The sequence below is a fragment of the Palaemon carinicauda genome, chromosome 3 (genome assembly GCF_036898095.1).
Source record: "Palaemon carinicauda isolate YSFRI2023 chromosome 3, ASM3689809v2, whole genome shotgun sequence".
NCBI classification, from domain to species: Eukaryota; Metazoa; Arthropoda; class Malacostraca; order Decapoda; family Palaemonidae; genus Palaemon; species Palaemon carinicauda.
In genome coordinates, this window is record NC_090727.1 from 130,668,793 (window position 1) to 130,692,719 (window position 23,927).

Below are 23,927 nucleotides of genomic sequence, written 5' to 3' on the forward strand. Positions count from 1 at the left end.
ACTGATGACTCATCTGGTAGACCTAAAGGCTCCCCAACCGGTGTGACGGTCTGAACGATTCCCCGGTCTCAGAATTCTCCTTGACATTGTATAATGGTTCATTTCCGTCATTAGCTCGCTTCGCTCGCATGAAAATAAAACATCAAGCTCGTATGTACTGGCAAGCGGTAATGTTGAGCTGCGCACGTTAACATTACAGGAAAATAAAACATCAACCTCGTATACACTGGCAAACGATAAAGTTCGCAAGTGCACAGATTATCAAGGAGAATTCTGAGACCGGGGGATCGTTCAGACCATCACACCGGGCAACGCTCCCTACCAAGCTCAAAAAGGATGGCGAGGTTGCAGATACTACTAGAAGCTATCAAGCTTGAATGGTTCTTGAACTATAATCCAACTTATGTCCAGAAAGGAAAGTTACAACTGGCTACTGCAAGCGAAGCCTTTGTAGTTCGTTGAGACAATGTAAAACCCAATTTTACAAGGTAAACAGATACAAGAAAACCACCTAACCTAACCTAGGAGCCATATCCAGACTTAGGGGGGAGTGCCCCTACAACCCCTCCTTACACTAGCGTATTCATAGCTTAAGTCGCCCCCAATCGTTTGCTAAGCTAAACATCGTCTCGGAAATCAGATGACATTCACTTTCTTAAAATAACCTAGACTAAATTAGATGATTAATATTTTTTCATATTATTACAGTCATAATGGAAACCATTACCAGTATTATCTTGCGTGAAATTAAGTATGAGTCTTACGAGACATTGCCAAACCCACGCTGTTAGACTAACAACCATAGGCCTATGCAAGGATAACAACTTAGGCTACCGACTTCCCTATGTTCATAACTAGAATCTGTAACTGAATCTATGAAATAAAACCTGTTATTGCTTGCATATAACATATTCTATAGCATAATATATACGAAAACAATATGAACTAACCTTGAACGACGAGGTGGTTATGGAATTTCGACCACAGGCTTAATATGATCAATTTGGCTTAGTTTCGGCTAAGCCTTAATATCCAAGATCCAGCTTATATTATGAATTAAAATAGTGTTGAACATCATGAAAGTCTAATTCTCTACACTGCAAAGGCACAAAGTTAATTATTAAAGACTAAATTCGATGACAAACATTACACAACAATAACAACACAATGTGACAACAGCATCACGGATTCACGATTCCAAAACTTCAGTTTAGCTTCTTCTTCTTCCTTGGGTTTTACGAAGGATAAGAGTTGACAGAATTATTATTATTATTATTACTATCCAAGCTACAACCCTAGTTGGAAAAGCAAGATGCTATAAGCCCAGGGGCTCCAACAGGGAAAAATAGCCCAGTAAGGAAAGGAAATAAGGAAATAAATAAATGAAGAGAACAAATTAACAATAAATCATTCTAAAAACAATAAAAACGTCAAAAGGTAATAAAGTAATGAAAGTGATGTACTTTCCATCTTTAAATGGTCAAAGAGACGTTATATAATGCCTTTATTCATAAAAAATAATTATTCTAACAGATGTACCACTAGAGTTTCTTTGCTGAACAGCATAATGAGCTATACCAATACACTTCTGAATTTGAAACCAAGCTTATTTGTTGACCTATTGTTATTGTATTTTCAATTGAATTCATCTTCTTGCATTGAAAATATGTTTCAATATACATTTGCAAAGATTATTTTTTTCTTTTTTTTAGCTGAAAGAGAAGTTTATGATAACTGATTTTAAAACAAACTCGTTTGTATTATTTGTTAAAATATATATTTTAAGTAATGATTCTAAACCAAGTATTTCTAGAGAGTCTTAACGAAGTTCTTAATGCCAGTGAGAAAAAGTATTGAAATACTTTTTTTTTTTAAAAACGGAAAAATAAAACTCATAAAAGTGAAGCAAATGAATATCCGTCCTATTTCCGTCCTCATAAGACGGGATATTCCCAATTTCTATCTATAAAAACTTGCCAGTAACGTAATAATCCGGTGAAATTACCAAAATAAAAAGAAGGAAAGAAAACATTGTAATTACTGGCTGGTATAAGACTTGGAGCCTCAATCAATTCAGTGGTGCATATCTCTCTCTCTCTCTCTCTCTCTCTCTCTCTCTCTCTCTCTCTCTCTCTCTCTCTCTCTCTCTCTCTCTCTCTCTCTCTCTCTCTCTCTCTCCATGTACTCACTAAATGCTTTCTCTCTCTCTCTCTCTCTCTCTCTCTCTCTCTCTCTCTCTCTCTCTCTCTCTCTCTCTCTCTCTCTCTCTCTCTCTCTCTCTCTCTCTCCATGTACTCACTAAATGCTCTCTCTCTATCTCCATGTACTCACTAAATGCTCACTCTCTCTCTCTCTCTCTCTCTCTCTCTCTCTCTCTCTCTCTCTCTCTCTCTCTCTCTCTCTCTCTCTCTCTCTCTCTCTCTCTCTCTCCTCCATGTACCCACTAAATGCAAAAAAATCTGATGAAATCATAATCTTAAGTTATCTCATCCTTTTCTTAGCATTCAAACTTAGGCCTACTTCATTTTTGTTTTGTGGTATAAAGTAGACTGAAATGGGCACTACATACATGACAAAATAGTCTCAATATATACATCCTTAAGTACAGTACACGAGGAAAATGTTACATGGGACACAGACTACTCGTAAATACAAAACGTACAAATATGAGTTAATGGTCTTTAGAGAAGTTTGGGAATATTTACTTCATTCTTTTGAGCCTAAGATAACCAATACATTTTTTAAGATCTGCAATGTAGCTGACTGTGGAGGGTAGACCAATCCAATGTTGTTTAAACAAACTGAACCAAGAAATAAATGGTCACACATGGAACAAATATATTTCTTGTTGCCGTTTTGTCATACCTTTAGTGTGTAAGCTAAATGGGCATTTTTGTACTTGTGGAAAATACTTGAATTGAGAACATTGTGAATAAGTAACAATAACCTTTTTAATTTTTAGAAATTTATTTTAATCGAAGGGTGCTATTTCCACAGGACACTATTAATGCTACTATATTATACAAATACTTTTTCTTAAGTATTTGTCATACAAAGCTGTAAATAGCTTACTGTCAATCTTTTGTGAAGAATGGATAAATTAGATTAGTGTGTGATGGGCGGTTAAAGGATATATTTGTTGAGCACCGATGATAAATATTGTAATTTGTCTACGGTTTTATGTTCTATTTTATAAACATTGTAATTATGCAAAGTCTAAGAGTCAAATAAGATAAAATTACTGAAGATTGATATGGAGCAAAGTTAAGGATGTACTGTAGTTTGGCTATAAGTATTCTGATGTAGCCTATATACTGCTAACTCCCACTTTGAAGATTACATGTTACTGTGTTGCATTGTAATATGACAAGGAAGATTGATTTAAAAAGGGTAATATGTCCAAGGTTATTTGTTGATTTGTATGAAATAACTTTGAAGTTGTTATATATAGATATTATTTTTCTGCTGAAACTGTATATAAAAAGCTACACTACCCCTACTACTCTTTCCTCTTAAGATATGTGTCACAGAACTAACTACAGGATGCTTTCCGCACGTTACGTCAATATCGCTTTCATAATTTTCATAGAGTCCATCATACAAAGTGTTACAACTGTGCATCTGATTTGATAATTCAATTATACTTTTTTTAATAAAATCTTGGGACCTCTAGTCCTGACATGATGATAGCCACTATGTGTCATCGTGTGCACGCAAGTCATGACACGACAACGCGCAAAGTACCCTGACACAATGAGCCAACAAATAAAGCGTGTCGTACTTGCGTGATTTTCCGCGAGTGGCTAAACATTCCATATTCAACATGTACAGTAGTAGGTTTTTAAAAAGCATTGTGGTCAAATATCTTATCATTTGTCTTTCATAGTTATAAGACATTACGATGTAGATGTAGTGAGTGACATACTTGTTTAACTCATGCAGTAGACACAGAAGTTTATTGCTAAAAACCCAAGTCATCGAAGAGTCGAGCTTAGTGGAACTTCTTGATGACATGGTCACATTGTAGAGTAGATGCTGATATTGTTCATGTTCTGTGGCAAGAGACAAATTAAATCAGACAAGGATCATGTGGTAGAGCGATTTAGTCATATTTTCTATTATCCTTTGTAAATTGCCATTTCAAAAAATGCAAATTGTTTCTAGTATCACCAACCTCAATTGTTGTTGAAGATCCTTTATTTTGATGTTCATACACTGTACTGTATTATATTTAGATCTTCTTTTTAGATAATTGCCATTGTTATAAATGCTTTTACTAATTTTTATACATAATCAAATAATTCACTGAGATGTTCATTTTAAAGTACATGTATCCAAAAAGAATAAAAATAATTTGAAACCTTAAAATCGTTTATCTTTCATAAGCTTATAGAAAAAGTCAAAATTTGTTCTCTCAAGAACAGATTTCAATATATGTGAAAGGGCTTACTAATCTATATTGAAACAAACATCCCTAAAAAACAATCAACATTTTTTCGTAGTCTCCTTTTCAACAGGTTTTTTTATTACTTGTCTACTTTTAAAGCTATTTTCTAAGATTTTGACCATGACTGACACACTATAGTCCATTTCTTTTAGCGAGTCATATTTGCACCGACTCGCAACGGTGCCCTTTTAGCTCGGAAAAGTTTCCTGGTCGCTGATTGGTTAGAATTATCTTGTCCAACCAATCAGCGATCAGGAAACTTTTTCGAGCTAAAAGGGCACCGCTGCGAGTCGGTGCAATTATGACTCGCTAAAAGAAATGGACTATAGACACGGGAGAGATAATTACCCAGGTTCTTCTTACAATAACTATAACAAACAGATCTTATTGAATCTGTCTCAGTTGGGGACACAAACCCTCTCCATCCTTAACCATCCAGCCTGGGTATTCCCTCAACTAAGGCAGGATGTATTTCTAAATTAAACCAGAAAATTATACATCTAAATGATACAAGATGGATTGTACATATTTTAGTTAGGAGACTTTTAGCCTTCATTTGATCAAAGACTAGACATGGGAGAAACGGGATTAAGAGTAATACTCACCTGAGAATACGTCTATGCATGGTGAGCTCTCCTTCACAAAATACAAGTACAGTAATACATTCTATACCAAGGAATACAACTCTTGACAAGGACAGCTGATGATTACTGGGTAAGAACTTATTTGGAAACAAAACTAAAGTGTGAAGTAGAATTCTGTTTGTAATTAAGATATGCAGCAAAAAAAAAAAAAAAAAACCTGAGCTGTCAAAATGAGAGTTACTACAGTGATGAATTAAGTACCGTACTAAATAAACATTTATCAATTTTCTAATGAAAATCTTACTTGAATTAGGATCCATGCCTCCCTCAGGACCTCTGATCTCATAGAGGTACAAATTTTTCTCTTAATATATGCTAAGATGATTATCATTTCATACTGTAAGGATAGGCACTTGAGAGACAATGGTTTTCCCTTTAAACAAATACAATACAAGGCTTTCCCTAGTTTTAAGCACTAAATAAAAAAATAAGTTGAACCATGCATCAAATCAGTACATTCTGTTCCAAAACAATGATATTGTATCTTGAAGAATTGTGTCATATAATGAGAACTTGTCATGTTTACTTTTAAAAATACAGAATGTTCATGCATTCTTTCATACTTAATTGCTGTGCATATATATGTGGTGTTTCCTAATTGATTCACATAAATGAAAAAAATAACAGTAAAAGGTAATCCAAGTCAATCTTAGACATTCAAAACAATTAAAAAAAAAAATAAAGATAAAAACACAAGGGAGGCAAAAGACAGCACATTTTCTACGTTGAAATGAATTACCAATTCAAAATTAATCAAATTTTGTTTTACAGCTACAAACATTCTTTTTTAATGTTCCAATGAATGTAAAATAAATAGAATCACGGCAGGCAATAGTTTGTTTTTTTATCATACATTCTATTATACTATCTATTGAGCATTTTTATGGGAAAGAAGCCCAAAATCCACTTGGCATATACAGATGTGACTACGTAGTCTCGGTAAGTGAAGCTTTCCTCTTTAAACTACCATGTTCAAATCTGCATAGCAATTTGTGTGTTTTTAGTGAATTCTCTCACAAATACACGCTACACTGTCTTGTCCGACCACTGCATGTTCAAACATACTCTAACACGCAAAGTTCCTTTCATTTTCAAGTGAATGGCACTTCTATATCTGAAAATATAAAACCATAAGACATTAAACATAGAATTTTGAGTTATCAAACATGCTGTTAAAACTTTACATAATCTAAATGAGAATTGGTAAAGATATTAATTGTGAAATGTAAATATTTTTTAAACAACCTGGCTGAACACTTCAGTGACAAATAAGAACATCGGAAGAATAATTTTTCTATGACAAGAAGACCAATGGGACAGGAAAACAAGGAAGGGTAAGGTTTAGGCATAAGGGTAGTGATAAACCTACCTTTAAAAAAACCATAAAAGATCTTTTAACTCTGTGCAGTAAACATCAGTAAAAATTGTTTCTATATTATTCCAATTCTTACCCAAAGTTCTTTTGCTATATGCTCTCAAAGTAAGAGTTTGTCAAGATAAACCCCTGGATCCCTCATAATGTTGTTTACCCACTATGAGATGTATTCATGCCTACAGTAAATACATATCTCCTATAGGCAAGGAGTATGATGAGAATTCCCTGAATTTTTTTTATAGTATTAAAATAAACATTAATAGAATTTTCATTTATTTCAATGAATCCTCCCCAAAATCAATTTGTTGATTACCACACTGATATGGATGGAGAGGTTGTGGTAGATCCACCTGAAAAAGTGAAAAAGGATTTCAGAATAAGGTAGTACATATAGGTACAGTACCTTAATTGACTCATCTAGAATCTGATATTCCAATATCTTCACTAGCTACAGCCAAGAAAGAAGACAATTGAGACTTATTTTTGTCAGTGTCATGAGAAGTACTGTACAGTAAAAATAACGTCAAAGTAGGTCATATATGGAACCAGTTGTCTGGGATTCTACACACAATGCAGAAAGGGATAAAAATAAAATCTAAGGTTGTAAAAGTCACAAAACTACATCTATAGGGAACCTTTATGCCTCCCAATACTTGAAATCTTCTTATTAAAACATACATTGAATGGCTTTTCACTTGAATTAGAAAAAAAAGATAATCATAATACCACTGAGATACAGTTGTAATTTTCTCAAGCGATAAGTAGTTGAGAAAATCAAGGAAGAAAGACAGGAAAGAACAGCATGTCCCATATTATAGTAAAATCTACCCGTTAGGAAAAGGCCTATAATTCACTAACTTACTTTGCACAAGCACATGGTAAAGGATATAGCGTTTTCCCCATCAATTCTTCAAACCATGGTGAATTCATTGTTTCACATGGTGCACCAGATAGCAATCTTAGCACCTTACATGGGTTCTAGAAAACGGTTTTGTGTTTTGACTTTTGACAGCTTTTAATAACAAAGGACCTCATAAGATCCCAAGAACAGATCTGTATAACAACATAGATCTGTCAACTTAAATGGCACAATCATTGTGTTTTTGGATGACATAGAACTAAAAAAATTGATAAGTTCCAAGGAAATACTGGTAGTAGAAGAGTCACAAGATTTACACCATATGAAATGATAACAAAAGTGTTAGAAAATGGTTCTGGTATACATTAAAGAAATATGGTTTCCTCGAGATCTTTCCTGAAAGGTAAGAACCAAGATATATCTGACAGTAGATACCACAGGTCTGGAAAACCCAGTAAGGGGCTGCCAGTTATTCTATTGTTGTCCACCATTCTAAACTCGTTAAAAACCCTAATCAAGGTGAAAAAGGGAAACACAAAAATCAATGTCCAATCACTTCTGAAGTATGCCATTCAATACCCATACCAGAGGGACTATGGGTGGGGAACCAACTCCTTTCTATTGAGAGAAACAGCAAATGTGTGATGTTTGGTTCTTCCAAAATTCCTAGAAATTCACAAACTCAGGGTGTAGTAATCACTGTGTAACTCATAACTTGTCTGCTCAGCTACGATGACGTTCATTTTGCCTGGTACAAACCGAGTTATCAAGGGGAGTGATGTCTGTGGCCTCTGTCGAGCTAAGAAGTTCCTGAACTAGGAGAATGAGCAATTTCATATATCCAAGCTTCCTGGTGTAAGAAAGTGCTATGGTGTTGTTCACATGAAGAGCTATTATTTTTCTTATTACTAGCTCCTCTAATTGAAGGCTGCTAGCAATTTGAGGCAGCGGATGCATAGCAAAGCCTCTACGAGCTCAGAATAAAGGTGGTGACTTACTAAAGTAGCCCCCAAACCTTTGATAAAACCCCTGCTGATGTTTTCCCTAGTAAGGATGCTGGTTTGAGGTAGAATTCCTCTTTTAGTAAAACAGTAGGTTATCGGGTTACGACAATCTGCTGTTACAAACAGGCTCCAGGAAAGTACTTGAAAAAATCCTCATGACTTAATTTCACGCCCATACGCTTGGTTCATTGATATGACGAACTACTTGCCAACACAGAACAACAGATGACACAGTAGGAGAACAGATGACACAGAGTAGTGCGTTATACACCACTTTAGCATTCTTAGTTAGCCATCTTTATTTACCATATAAATTTAGGATTTAGGAGCTACTCCCATTTTTATCCTTTCTTGCCACTCCATACATCCACCTCAGCATTCTCATCTCTGGTGCATCCATGTTTTTCTTAGCAGTTTTCCTTACGCTTGCTGTCTATGTACCATAGAGCAATGCAGTTCGTACGACTATCTTGTGGAATTTTCCCTCAAGTTTCAGCGGCAGTCTCTAAACGCAAGAGAAAATTCATTGTACGTATGTTATGTACAGTAAATGAATCAGACTTCTGACGAGAATTGAATTCCTACGTGGCATAGAAATGGATCTGTCGTAACCTGAGGACCTACTTTAAGCCATAGCAAACATGGGAATATGGTATTTCTAACAGGTACCTTTATAACAGGGAGACTTATTGTAGAAAGTCTAAGATACAAGACAGTATGATTTAGGAATACAGTACTTTACACTGCACTTTCACATACAATATCCATGAAAGTCAGCACTGATGAAGGAAAGAAATAAAAGACAAAATTACTATGTGTGACTTTAATTAAATAAAAGTATACAAAGTGAGTTATGTATTCCTATACCCCACCTTAGAGCACATCACTAAAATTCTACAGTATTCTATTGTAATGCATATTCATCTCTACAAAATATCCTATCGGCAGTCAAGGTCAAAGGCATTTAGTCCCAAACTAAACCTCGAGAGATTTCAGGATATATTCCATAATTTTGATATTCAAAAACTTGCAAAGTTACGTCCAGAAAACACCAAACACAACAAAATACTGTAGAAGCAATCACAGACCTTACAGCAAGTCCCTCAAAACAATTCACCCAATGAAGATAATTCCCTGTGGCCATCCCTATGGCATGGTTTCTTTCACCAACAGCACACTGGTTAACCATTACTGTCACTACTACTTTTCTGGTAATCAATCAAAATACATTACTAAATTTACTAAACTAGGTCAGAGTTCTTCACATATCTCCTGTTATTTGATACATAGCTGAGCCCTAATAACAAATTAAAATTACAGTCTGCTTATTAAGATAATGGAAGTTAATTGTATAGAATTATTAAAAATGTAGGACATTTGAATGTAAACTAATGTGACATTGGTAAAAAATATTTCTAAAATGTTTTCATGATCACTTTGCTATAGGAAAGTGTACAAAAACAAAATTCAAGAGGGACTTTGATTTCTTGTAAAATAAATCAATCATAATATTCTTAATACTTATGTTTTCAATAGAACAAAATTCAGCAATAATTAAATCTTTTTATCCCCATTTAAATATTCATACCCTACATTCATCTAAAAGATCTCTTGAAGATACAAATTTTTTCACTAAATAAGGAAAGAAAAGTAAATGAATTGCAGAAAATTACTATTGAAAACTTAATATTTTTCATCACAGGTACAATATTATATATATGTATATATTAGATATATAATCAAGTGTAAAATACTCCTTATCTTAAGCTCACTTAATGAAGAGATAGGAAAACACAAAACCTTCCCAAATAAAAAAAATCCGATCCACACTAAGATGGATCTTCGTGATGAAGAGAAGTGGCCAAAGCCAGTCTAAACTTCTCAAAACTACTGGATAAAAAAAATCTTTCCATCAAATGAAGAAATGCAGCTTCCTTCATCTGAGTGAAGTTCCCTTTTCTTTCATTAAGTGCGCTTAGGACCTTTGTGATGTTGCTCTATGCACATCCATTTGACCAATAAGAATAACAATCTATGTACATCAATGGTCATGGGAGAATTAAGCGTCCCTACTACAAAAGACAGTCACTGGGACGAGGAAATATGTAGATCCATTTTACATTGGAAAGGAAAGAAATGACAGAATAATTAAAATGTTAGGAGAAACTTATTTGTTTTCATGGTTTGCTACAGTTTTTCAATCATAAATAAAGAACTTATAATATCCCCAACAGATCATATACGCTCGCGTACAGGGAAATCCAGCTAAAACATGCTAAACCTATTTTTAAACTTCAATGATGCAAGGTATTTCAATAAACTTTGCTAAAAGTTTCTAATTTGATGACATAAAAAATGCTAAAATATTTAAAAATGAATGAATGAACCTTATGTTTTTTTTTAATAATAAGAATAAAGTGCATGAGATTAAATATCATCAAGCTAAAATTGAAAGACAAAAATTAAAACCAGTGATGCAAATATAGATCCTAAATGCAATTCTATATTCTTTTTCAAAATCAACGTGTAGCTAAAAATTTAAAGTACACTGAGACATTGAAATATTAGTTTTAAAAATTGATATAAATATAATCTTAAAATACAATTTCATCTCTTGAAGAAGCTGGAAGCTCTAAAACTAAATTTTTCTTTTACGTTTTGAGTGGAAAAATAAAATTAAACTTCATATTCCCCATTAGGTTTTTAAAAACCCACAGTCCAGCTTTGTAGTAAGGCATATGATGTTATGGAAACTACATACTGGAAATCTATTGTGCACTGTTCTCTAAGATGATTCCATATGAAAGTTTGATATTGACATGAAATGATCATAATATTTCAGTGTTTTACAAAAATAAGTTGATTAAATATATAGTAATTTGTCTTTTCTTTGCAAAAGGGTTCCTATCTTCAATTTGATTCCACTGAACTAAGAATGTAATGAAAAGAAATCCTTTTGTATTCATAAAGGATGATGTATCTACAGAGAATCAAATAAAGAAACTAAAAAGTATTTAATATGAATCACTTAGTTTTAATGGTGCAGATTTCTGGCATGATATGTTATCATGGTCTAACACCCATACTGTACTTAAATCTCATTACAACAATCAAAAACAATTTCCAAAAGTATGCATCCACAACCAATGCATCATAATCAATGTAAACAGTTATTCATTTCCTACATAATAACTCCAATAAGAAAATTAGTCTTGCAACACCTCTCCCTTTTGCCCTCATCAGTTACAAGAAGAAGAAGTGAGCTCAGTGTGGTTTGCCCAAGACCTCTCGTATACTACCACTTCACAAGTCTGGACTGGTCTGCTGGTATCCTTAGAGCAGCTGCTGAGATCCTCTATGCTAGCCTCCTTCAAACAAGTTGTCCAGTAGACCTTAATATTCATCCTATAATTCACTCCCGCAACAACCTGGAAGTGCACCAGCATGTTTAATAACTTATTATATACTCAAGCTACATCATACATTACAATTAATGTAGTGACAACATCAATACAGAAAAAATTAAGTTATGAAACACTTTTAGCAATCAAAAGTCCATATTACCTTCAAGATAATAAAAAGAAGCATGCAGTACAAGAAAATACTTAAAATAAACCATTGGGGGATTGAACTCACTGTCGGAGAACATGCAGCAGGTACTCATCACAAGCCATTACTGAAAATGGGGATCAATAAAAGCAAGAATAGGATGAGAGGTATGAAAACGAAGGTATTAGTATCAAGCAAACCCAATCTTTTGAAGATCAACATTCTCAAAGTTAAGTTAATCCATAAATTAAAAATAAAAAGAAAGTAAAACATGAGAGTAACATCCAAGTATAAAGGTGCATTGTTGAAGAGAGACATTTAATGAAGAAATATGTACAGTAACTTTAGATTTCAAGGAGGCAAGACAAAGAAACAGATATAAATATATTGAAAGTTTATAGAGAAGAATAAAAAACGAAGTAGAAATACTCAGGCTATTTCAAAATTCTTTGAAATACAGAACATACTTGCAAAATATACCATGGAAAAAATAGAGAATACATAAAGGCAAAATGCAATTATCAATTGAAAATAGGGTTAAATATTTACAGGTAGAGTCAGACCTTACCAATCGCATGTTTAATATTCGTGAATTTGATTATTCGTGGTAGGGCCCTGGAACTCCATATGGCAATATTTATGGGTACTTATCCGAACTTTTATAACATGAAATACATAACAGGCCTTGATAGATACACTAAAGGCAAATAAAATATCAGTCTCAATTTCATCTCCAGTTAAATAACAGTATGCCAAGCATTATTTGGACATCATAACTCAATGGTTTTGTCTTTTTAGTTGAAGTGCATTCACAATTACTATACAAAACAACTGAATACACCTTATCTGAATATAGACAAAAAAGCATTAAGATATGTAATACCAAATTACAGCACAGTATACTCAGCTATATTGTATAAGTGGAGAGGGCAAGTTGAGACAGATAAACTGTACAAGTGAAATTGCGTGCCCTTATGTAAAAATGGGTTTCTGTCTTTTTTATCTGGTGTTTATATAACTGCGAATGCATTCTTGTCTTTGGTTTCAAATATAATTACTTTTGAATTCTCTCTCAAGGCTGAGATGCACAAGTGTTTTCCTAGTTACTGTATACAATATAAGGAAATAAGGGTTCTGGAAGTGTCATTACAGATGCTGCAATTATTCTTGTTTTTCAAACATTCGCTGATGTCTTGTTAAGATACTCTCAAGAATAGTTCCAAAGATTAGTAAGGTCTAACTTTATTATGAAATATATGAAATACTAATTGTAGGGAAAGTTTTACTGTAGGTTTCTTTTATAGACAAAGTACTCTTCCATATAGCTTATATTTAAGAATATCAAACATGCAATAAGCAAAACAAGCCAAAGTAATGAGAATTTTGAGATGAAAAAATGACTTGAAACGTTTACGCAACATCAAAGCAACAGAATACAGAATACAATAGCAAAGTAAGACGACAATACTTTAAAAAGAAAACCAAAGCAAATAAGTTCCAAAGACAAATCAGTACACTCACTTGTGTAGCAGCACTCAAGACCTCTTCTACCCGTCTAACATAACGATCATCACTTGCGGAATCCATGGCTTGGACAGCGAAAGAAGCCATTTCCTGAATTTTGGCCTCATTTACATCGGCCTCACTGAAACCACCAACCAGCCCTCGCCTAGCTCTTTTAGCAGGAGCAACTTCAGCACGTTTAGGCCTGCAGGCAGATTCTGTGACCCTTCGAGTGTTCGTCCACGGTACATCGTAAACAATGACCGTGCAAGAATATACGTCTTCGTTGGGGTCAGTGGGACAGGTACTTAAATCTTCTACTTCATCTGCTTTGAGACATGTTGTCCAGTGTACGGTGAGGGAAAGTTTATAATTGACCCCAGCAACCACCTAAAAAGATAAACCATACTATAATTTTTTTTCCAGGATTTAGGACATTTGCTAAATTCTTCAACATTTCCTATCATATATTATGCAAATAAAATCTGCCCTAGCCGACAACAAAAATTCTAAACATGAATACAGAAAAAAAAAAAAAAAAAAAAGTTAACTTATACATCACAAACGTTTTATGGCTGAATACTGCACTGCCTTCATTTCAAATAACCTGCTACTAAACAGAAATAGCTATCTGGTTATTAACCCTTTTACCCCCAGGCTATTTGGAAATTTCCAACCTTTAACCCACAGGGGGTTATTTTCCCCAGCACATTTTGCAGTACTGTACAGTATATATTTTTGAAATTGCTCTAACAGCCTTAATTTTTGTTATAGAGAGATTAGGTTGGTCTCATTCTCTTGAAAAATGCCTGAATTTTCTCAAAAAAATTATCAAAAATATGAAAAAAAAAAAATTTTATAGCATTTTTTTGCAAGGACGTACCGGTACATCCACGGGGGTAAAGGGATGGCTTTTGTGAAACGTACCAGTACCTCCTTTGGGGGTAAAAGGGTTAAAGGGCTCCTAACAAAGAATAACAACTAAAAAGAATAATAAGTTGTATAAATCTAAAACAAGTGAAAATACTTACTTGAGTTTCTACTCTATCGACTGTCTTGACAACTCTGACACGAGGATCTTCAGAGAGTTCATCCATAGAACTGATGGCAAAATCTGCGATTTCCCTCACTTTGGGACTGTTCTTGTCTCCCTCTTGATAACCACCGGGAATTCCTCTCCTGCCTCGGAAATTGGGGAATTCTTCGGAGTCGTCGTCGTCTTCTTCGGTGTCGTGTTGACGGTTTCTAACACCGGAGGGATGATAGAAGCGCTTCCATGGGAGAACATGGGTTATTAGCATGTTAGTTTGCAAAAGAAATTATGGACTGATAGCAAAATTACATTATAACAAATATGACAATCAAATTAATTATTAGGAAATAGCTTGTAGGGGGTTTCATACTCTTATCTACCCATAGATCCAAATATCTCTTCACAAAATTAACTTTGTGGCCTTGAAAGAAAATGTTCCCTTTCCTTTGAACTATGCTAAAATTCATCTATTAAAAAAAAAAAAAGGTGGCCTATGCCAAGTATTAACCTCAACTGTCTCATTCGAAAGATCTTCGTTGGAGTCTTGTTGGCGGCTGCTAAATCGGCGGAAGGGATCGTAGAAACGCTTAAGGAGGGAGAAGTATCATTCTTATTAGAAGACTTTTATTAAGAGTTGTTTGTAGAGCATAAGAAAACTTTCCAAGACAAAGGTACTTTAATGGGGCAGTGAAATGGAAGAACAGAAGTCAAGTATTGAAGGAAATCTTGTAAAGCTTTTTAAATTTTCTGAAATTAAAGAGGCAAACTTATGTGACCATCAAGAACAAAAACTTGAGAAAAAGACAACTATTTTACAGCTTTATTAATCCAGTGTCCCAAGCTTTTTGTAGAATACTACCGATATATATGACATCACTTTTAAACCTCATGAAACTTAGCTGCGATGAAAAATTAATAAATAAAATCAGATTTTATCTCCTCAGGTTATACATGAAGCAAACATTCTGGCCAGTAGAAGCAAAAACCTAATCAAACTCTTTACCATCTACATCAGCAAAAAGCAGCTCGATTACTTTTATGTATTTCAAAAAGTTATTTAAGCCAAAGACACAAGATTACTGGTCAAATAATTGTTAAAAATGCTCTACATAATAAGGGATTGTGACTCAAAGTAGAAAACAAAATACCATATCTGTTGATACAAAAAGGAAGTAAGACTTGTACTCCTTAAGACATCAGCAGGCCAAGTGGTTTGGTAAAATTTTTCTTTTCCTCCTGAGCGTTTTCACTACCCCATCGTCAACACACCACCACCAAGCTCCCAACCACTACTAAAATATTTCTACACTGAAAAACTACAATCATTTCACTACTGCTACATTCTAAGCTCTTGACTCACAACTAGATCCCTTTTTGTGCCACAAAGAGATCTACTGACTAGCATTAACCTTCTTAGTTCAAAATTAAACGACCATGCCCTCTACAAGCACAAAAATCCCTGCAGGATCCAAATACTTTACCTTCATCATAAGGATAAGCGATCAAAACCTACCTCGTTGCTTTCTATGCTCTCGTCGCTAGTGCGGACAACAAAGTGGCTCTTGAAGACTGGGCGGGCATGAGCTGAAGGGTGGACTCTAGGTAACAAGACCTCAACTGAATCATCACCCTCGTGGAAGTCGTCCTTGTCAGCACACTGGAGGTTTGTAACTTGCTGTTTGCTCAGCCATGGTTGGATCAAGATATCAGCCTCACACATCTGTTAATACATGCAATGATTTTAAGTACTGTACAGAGATTGCATTCATAAGCCATTCATCATCATCATCATCATCATGATTATTATTATTATTAGTATTATTATTATTACTTTATTATTACTAGACAAGCTACAACCCTAGTGTGAAAAAAAGGATGCTATAAGCACATGGGCTCCAATAGGGAAAAATAGTCCAGTGAGGAAAGGAAATAAGTTAATAAACTACTGTATATAAGAAGTAATAAACAATTAAAATATCTTAAGAATTGAACTTATGCTAACATAAATCTATAATTTTTGACACACATGGCTTTCTCTGGTACAGTTTTAGTTTTTAATGGAGAGGGCAACTATTCATGGAAGGAACAAAGTAAGGCATAAAAACCATGAATATCTTAACAGCTAATTTGGTAGCCTAATTTTAATCATTATGAAAATGATTAAACAAACCCATCAAGATTCAAATTGGTATGCATATGTCAGCCTATATCTAAAAGAATTGTAATAAACCTAAATAGTAAAAACTGTACAGCATTTGCAATGTAACAATATTTCGCATGACTATTCTACATATGAGCCAGTCAAAAATGTACTCGCAGTTACTGGATGGTGAATAAAATTCAAACATTTTAATTAATTCTGAAAATCCCCCTTTAATCCCTGTGCTCATACAAAGTATTGGCAAAAAGTAAAAAAGTCCTTTCAATCATGAGGATTTAATCATTTAAATCATTAATTGCAGTATTATGTAAAGTATAAAGTTAGACTACAACATTACTCCCCTAAAAAAAGTCTTACTAAATCAATAAATAATTTACGATGGTAATAAAAAATCCCAAAATGCTAGATAATAATCACATGTACTTAGTAATTCATGATCAAGAAATAAAGAATGGTATCTAAACCTTAACTTATATTATATATCAAATTTTATGGTAAATGAGCTTGAAACCATTTTAGACTTCAAATCGTGGTACTTCTAAGTAACAAGAGTATATAAAGAACTAATGTAAAGGCAAACTTACCACAGGATCTTCACCAATGTCTGGGACGCAACGAGTTTTGTCGATACTCCTCTTGTACTTGGGGCAAACAGTTTCGAGAAGCTCTACAACCAGGTGATATTTCAAGCCAGATGTAATCTAAAAATCATATCAAATTAATTAGCTTAATTTTCCTGTCATGCAATGCTCTTAAAAATTTAATATGCATCAACAGAATAACACATTTGACCTTGCGGGCTTACGGGACATTACGCAAACCCTAGCATGTAATATAATTAATATCCTGGAGTGCCTGTGTAGCATAATGTAAACATCAGCCTGTCATATAATCATAGCCTGGAGTGTGTGAGCAATATCAAGTCGACACTGGCCTACCTAGTAATAAATTATAAGACCTCTTTTGAGTCGTGGACAAGCTCCTGGCTTAATGTGAAATCTAAATTACATAAAATATTTTACTGTATACTCTTATCAATTAATATGATCTGGAGATTAAAAAAATTGGAATTTGGAAAAAAAATGTCTGCAACTTTTTATTTTAATAAACCTGGTACCAGAGTCCATAATTCCTTTCCTGTATAGTCCATTTCTTTAGCGATGCATATTTGCACCGACTCGCAGCGGTGCCCTTTTAGCTCGGAAAAGTTTCTGGATCGCTGATTGGTTGGACAAGATAATTCTAACCAATCAGCAATCAGGAGACTTTTCCGAGCTAAAAGGGCACCACCGCGAGTCGGTGCAAATATGCATCGCTAAAAGAAATGGACTATAGGTAGAAAAAGTTGAATGTGCTCTGTCGCCTCACTCTCACCATGAATTGGCAATCGTAAAGTAGCTACAAAAAGCTATGAAGTAATTATGAATAACGTATGACTTCAGCTTGAATAAAAAAAAAAAACTCGTGCCAAGATATTATGTTTCACCAAAGAAAATTCACAATTTCTCAAATCATGTCAAGATGTGCTAAAATTTCTCCTAAATCACCATCAATTAACTAGACTTTGCTTAGTTTTGGTCCTGGACCATAAGGAATGAAAACTCATTTAAAATTTTCCACTCAGTCCTTTCAGCTCACCTTTTCCAAAAACAGAAGTACATGAAAACCTTGAGCATTATGTACAGTATATCATCCAAATAGCTGATGGTATGGTTGATGAAAAGTAAATGTTAAAAATGACTATGAACTATGGTAAATAAAATAAAGTATAAAAAAACAAAAGGGAAACTTTGCTTAAAGAATAGGGAACTGTGTTAATAAAGTTTTTGGATTGAAAACTGACCAGGAAACAATGCTCTTCCTCTTTAATTTTCAGCTTCTCTTGCAAATAAAGTAAAAGACCAATTAAATACCACTCTCTCAGGCAAGGAACAACCCAAAATAAAATTCCTCTACATGAAAAAATACTTTTGATATCCCCTAAGACTTAATTATTCTGAATAAACCAATGACTAAAAACTTTATAGTTGGTGAGTTTATGGCCAAATACATGATTAGTGGCAGTAATGACTTAGATTCAAATTTCTTATAGCTATAGCTTTCCCCTTGTTGCAATCAGTTGTAATGAATTCGGAGAAACGTCTTTATGACCTCCAACAATTTCCTACAATCATGAAATTGTAGCAGTTAAAATCAAATTTTGGGAAAGGGGGTTTGAATAGAGTAGTGAGGAAAAATTACCTGGTTTTCATATACACTAATCAGACCTTTTGAATAAACTCTAGCAGTACTTTAGGCAAAAATCTCCAAGCAAATGCATGATGATGGAACAATAAAGTTATATGATGTGATACATATATTCGTGTAAAAAATTTGGTCATGATATTACAGACCAAATGTTTATAAATATCTGATCAGTGTATGCAGTAACTCAGGTCAACTAATACTTAAAATAGGTTAGGACATTACCCAGTTGAACATTAACAATTTTTTCAAAAGCCCTTGAAATAAACCTCCAATGTCTTTCTTGACAAATGATGAAGAAAAAAGAAAACAAAAGGAAAAGGAAAGACAATAGTAAGGACTTTAAAAACTAAAAGGATGGGGTTTAACTATGATGGAAGCAACAGACCTGCCTCTTAAAAGAAAGATAATACGAACCAACCAGGAGAAATAAGAACACAAGAACACAAAAGAGTAACAATAAAAGAAAATAGATAAAATAAAGAAAAAAATCAAAGTATTGCTCACCATTTTTTGTGCTTTCACAAGAGTGTGGAAGATGAAGAGGTTATCTTCGTCAGACCTAAGATCAAACTCGTCGGCTATCAAGTGTCCGAGCTTTCTGATGCTGGAGTCGTTTACATTGGCGGCAACCCATGCTCCAGTAAGAGTGGAGGCTGAAAACAAATAAAGGTACACTATTATATTTACCAAGATGCATTACGTTATGAAAATATAGTACCCGACAGGATTCATGTGTTCCTAATTATGGTTCCTAGAAAAATATCAACTTTACCAAAATAGGTGATGTAGTGATTTCACAAGTTCTTTGGATATGAACCAAAGATCTTCTAATTTCACCATGTAGATTTTTTTATCATATCCCCATAGGTAGTTTTAGCTATGATTGATGAAAGTACTATCCAAAGTTAAATTGTCCAGGAACGATTTTAAAGAAATACCCAATTATATTTATACATTTCCACTGAAAATTTAAACAGCCTCTACAACTCAGGAAGTGGAAAATGAATCTGGATTTAAGTGAAGTAACTCGACCCAATCCTTAACCATTCGTTATCAAGTGATTTCCCACATTGGGTATAAATATGTAGGGCAAGTGAAGAAGCAAACAATAATAGAATGGGAATATCTATTTCACCTTCCAAACACTCACCATTTCCATTGTTTGCTACAAGAATAAAAGAAACAAAATGAAAGTTTTATCTAAATGTTCATCAGTAAAAAAAAATTAAATTTACTTTCGAGTAATTAAGATTTAAAAAAAAACAATCACATGGGATAGATAAAAAAACTTAGTATCTATGGATCAATAAAGAATAGGCTCGAGTAAAACTTATCTAATACTCTTAACTTTACCAAACTTATTTGAATTGTATTAAATGAAGATTCTACATTACGATTAAAGTTCAATTGGTTTGCTACAATATATATAGTCACGAAAGCTGCAAACTGCCAAAACTAATGCAACTCTTCTGCACTTCATGTTTGCACAACATTTATAATTCAATTAAAAGTGCCCCACGGATGATCAAAATTCTTGCTCGATATTTTTTGTCATTATTATTTTGAGTCAATACTGTGAAAATAAGCCTTCAATATGCATCCAAAACATTTAAAAGCTTTAGTGTAATAAATATATATTGAATCTTTTTTTATTATCTATGAAACACCCCTAAATATTTTTCTGCATAATCATCATATTCCAAAAGATAGTGCAGGAAAAATACTACATTAATATTTGAAAGTCTGATGGATAGATGTTGTTTAATTGAAGGGTTACTATCTTTGTTCAGATAAAGATGTTAAAACTGTGTGAAAGACGATGGCTGAAACCTTTATCCTTACAAGACATTATGCAATCGATGTTCCAAAACCGCTAAAGATTTTAATGCTGTATAGTACAAGATGGCTTTATATTTGGACCCATTTGAAACCTGGTGACATCTAAATGCCTTTTTCCAATATAATCTATCATTATTGAGGCAATACTCATAAAAACAAAACACTACCCATGTCTACAAAAAAATCCTAGCTTCTTTTATGATCAAATTCAAAACATCGAGGGAATCACAAGCATCTAGAACAGAGGTAAAATATATGGTTCGTAAAATGTGGCTTGAAGAGATGTAAAATCTGTAAACATTCTTACCTGAGCCACCAGGTTGATGGGAAGCTCCAGAGAAGAATCGACCTGAAAGAGACAAAACATTTCAATAATGACATTTCATGAATTGATAAAATAACCATTAAATACCCCAGCATTCAATCTAAGCGTAGATGGATACTAAGGGGGATGGGGGTCCAAATATTAAAAAAGGTGAGTTATTAAACTTTTCAATTATTGGGTTACTAATGTATACCATAATTGAATGTTTGGATACAGTATTGCATAAATACCATTAAATACTTTCCAACAATCTTATTGCACTATGAAAACCGGTACCTGTGAAAAACAAAACCCTTAGCTACTCATAACCAGAGCAAGTACAATACTCAACATAATTAATATACAGTACAAATAATCAATCTCATACAATATGCCCAGGCTCACCTCTGAGTTTATTGGTGTAATAGTCATCTCGTTCATCACAGTACAGCCTAGTAAGAGTCTTTGCCTGGGCTGGGTCTGCTGGTACATTCACTTCTGCTTGGCAGATCTCTCTCTCTTCGCTGTAATCAATGTGGCACCGAGAAGGATCAGCCACAGGAAGGTACTTCTTGCAGTGTGTCTCTGCTGCTTCCAGCTCTAAGAGGTACTTGGCCACTCCACCAGCATTCTACGGAGGAAACAACAATCTAAAATATGCGACCACCTACGATTTCAGCCATACAAAAATTATCAATCCTTAGTCAGAAGTCTTTATCATTTCTTCTCCTCTCCGCTATTAAACTCCTGCACTTTCTGCCGTCCTGTATACGTTCATTAACATATGAAATATCAGCAACCTTAAGTGTTGTGATAAACATTTGCTATAACAAACATGGAAATAAGCTTTACTTCTTGAGTTATGAGCTTGAATTAGGATTTTGTCTGAATATTGTCCATTTCAGTTACATAATTTGTGACATCTTACTATATCAAATGACTAAGCAGCCCTATATAAAGTCTTGCAACTAAGCAGCCCTATATAAAGTCTTGCAAGCTATTACTGCATATTCCTTCAATTTCTAAACTTTGGGATCTATTGAACGTACTATAAAATAATCATATATAATCCTAATAAGATCTCCTGCTGCATATTCTAATAAGATCTCCTGCTGCATATTTAAAAGATCCAACTAACCTGAGTGTGAGCACTGACAATATTTGTCAGAACATAGAGTTCGTCTTCATCTCCTCGTAGATTGTACTGGTCGAGGACAAATGCAGCAATCTCCCGAACTTTAGGGTCATTGATAGGAACAGGGTTTCCGGAAGCAGATTGACCTTGTGAGTTTAAGAAGGGGTGATCCATGACATGGAATTGGTTCAAAGTTGGCATCAACCTATCTCGAAGGTAATCGTCAAGATCTTCACACGACATGGACACAATTCTTCTGTTACCTGGCGCTTGTTCGTGGATTTGAGCGCTGCAAACCTCACGTTCTTCTCTTGGATTCTCGATGCAGTGCTCACCATTGCCAGTGGAAGGATCAAACTTATTGCAATTTGTCTCAGCCATTTCAACAACTACGTGGGACATTCCAGATGCATCCTGTGGTGTGGCTTCATGGACCTTCATGAGCTTGTAATATTCGCGATCATCCTCTCGCCTGTTGTACTCTGATACAACCATCTGAGCAATGGCCCTAGTGTTTTCGTCAAGTGTTACTGGGGCCTGGCCTCCAAAGGTAGAAGTTCTTGACTGGAAACCAGTACCAGAAGGAATAGCAGCAAAGCTTGTACCAACAGCAACAGGAACAATGAATTCATCTTGAGTAGTGGCAGGGTAGTTGTCCTTGTCATAGCACCTGCAACAAAAAATAAGATGTTTGTCTCCTTTGATGAATCATATAACAAGATGAGCAGAAAACTATTATGTGTAAAATTCAAATCTCATAACCTATTATCAAAATACACTAACATATACTGTATTCAACTCTACAAAATTATTATGATACCAAACATAACTAAAAGAACCAAGGTCTTTAGCTAAATGTTCTAGTAATTTAAAGACAAATATATACTGTGTTGTAACTGTTATGGTTGCCCAATAAGACACTTATCTGAACATTACACAGCCAAGAAGATGAAGACCTTCACACATCTTATATCTTATTTCTATTACATACAATCAGTGACTGTCATCACACCTACAACCCATCAATAAAATTCCTACCATAATTTCTGACAATATCCTTAAATGGGCTTTTTAATTTCATTCTTCTAAGATAAAAAAACAAATCTTTCTCTACAAATACTCACTGAGCTGCTACAAGATCTCTTGCAGGTACCCAAGGCTGGTCAACTATATGCAGGTCGCAAATTTTGGTGTCCTCAGACAAGTCCCGACTGCAGAAAGTCCTGTTTACGTCGACACCAGTGAAGGTCTTCTTGCACTCTGTCTCTGCGAGTTCAACTGTCAAGTAGTACTTGATGCCAGCAACCACCTGAAATAGATGAGAGGTTATTTTTTCCCATCCTTTGAAAGTCAATTTAACAATGGATCAAGAAATGCAACACAATATAGCATGAAAAGATGATGAAGAGGACCTTTAAAGTACAGTGTAGTTTAATACTGTATAAAACATACATGTTGCAGTAAAGATATTCTAATCATGGATGAAAATGCATGATTTTCTGTTAATATTTACATTAAAGAAAATTTCCTCAAAATATTTTCTACATCAAATTCGCATAAAAGAAAATATGGTAGTCTCAAAATTCCCCAAATTTGATGAACGATTCCAAAAACACAAATGATGACAATCCACATAAAATTAAGTTTGGTGACATCATTCCTTCTAGGACAATCATCTGTTTAATACCTAGAAATCCTATCAAAAGTGACTAACAATAGAAGCTTAAAATGAGCCCAATGACAACCATCATTATTGTTACTACTAGCCAAGCTACAATCCTAGTTGGAAAAGCAAGATTCTATAAGTCCAATGGTTCCATCAGGGAT

The 23,927-nt window shown here is 34.3% G+C and overlaps 1 protein-coding gene across 2 annotated transcripts in view; it reads right to left on the reverse strand.

Annotated features, from left to right (window-relative positions):
* Window positions 1-9,137: 9,137 nt before the first annotated feature.
* LOC137638526 (uncharacterized) overlaps window positions 9,138-23,927 on the reverse strand; it is a 52,508-nt gene continuing 37,718 nt past the window's right edge. The window contains exons 6-16 of one of the 2 annotated variants that reach the window (XM_068370648.1): window positions 23,225-23,409; window positions 22,104-22,770; window positions 21,371-21,596; window positions 20,969-21,010; window positions 19,327-19,475; window positions 17,160-17,276; window positions 15,928-16,134; window positions 14,923-15,000; window positions 14,413-14,652; window positions 13,400-13,771; window positions 9,138-11,757 (exon numbers count right to left, since the gene is read on the reverse strand). In XM_068370648.1, coding sequence (XP_068226749.1) covers window positions 11,569-11,757; window positions 13,400-13,771; window positions 14,413-14,652; window positions 14,923-15,000; window positions 15,928-16,134; window positions 17,160-17,276; window positions 19,327-19,475; window positions 20,969-21,010; window positions 21,371-21,596; window positions 22,104-22,770; window positions 23,225-23,409 — 2,472 coding nt within the window. In that variant the 3' untranslated portion in view covers window positions 9,138-11,568. The remainder of the gene's footprint in view (window positions 11,758-13,399; window positions 13,772-14,412; window positions 14,653-14,922; window positions 15,001-15,927; window positions 16,135-17,159; window positions 17,277-19,326; window positions 19,476-20,968; window positions 21,011-21,370; window positions 21,597-22,103; window positions 22,771-23,224; window positions 23,410-23,927) is intronic. The other variant, XM_068370649.1, reaches the window with a different exon arrangement.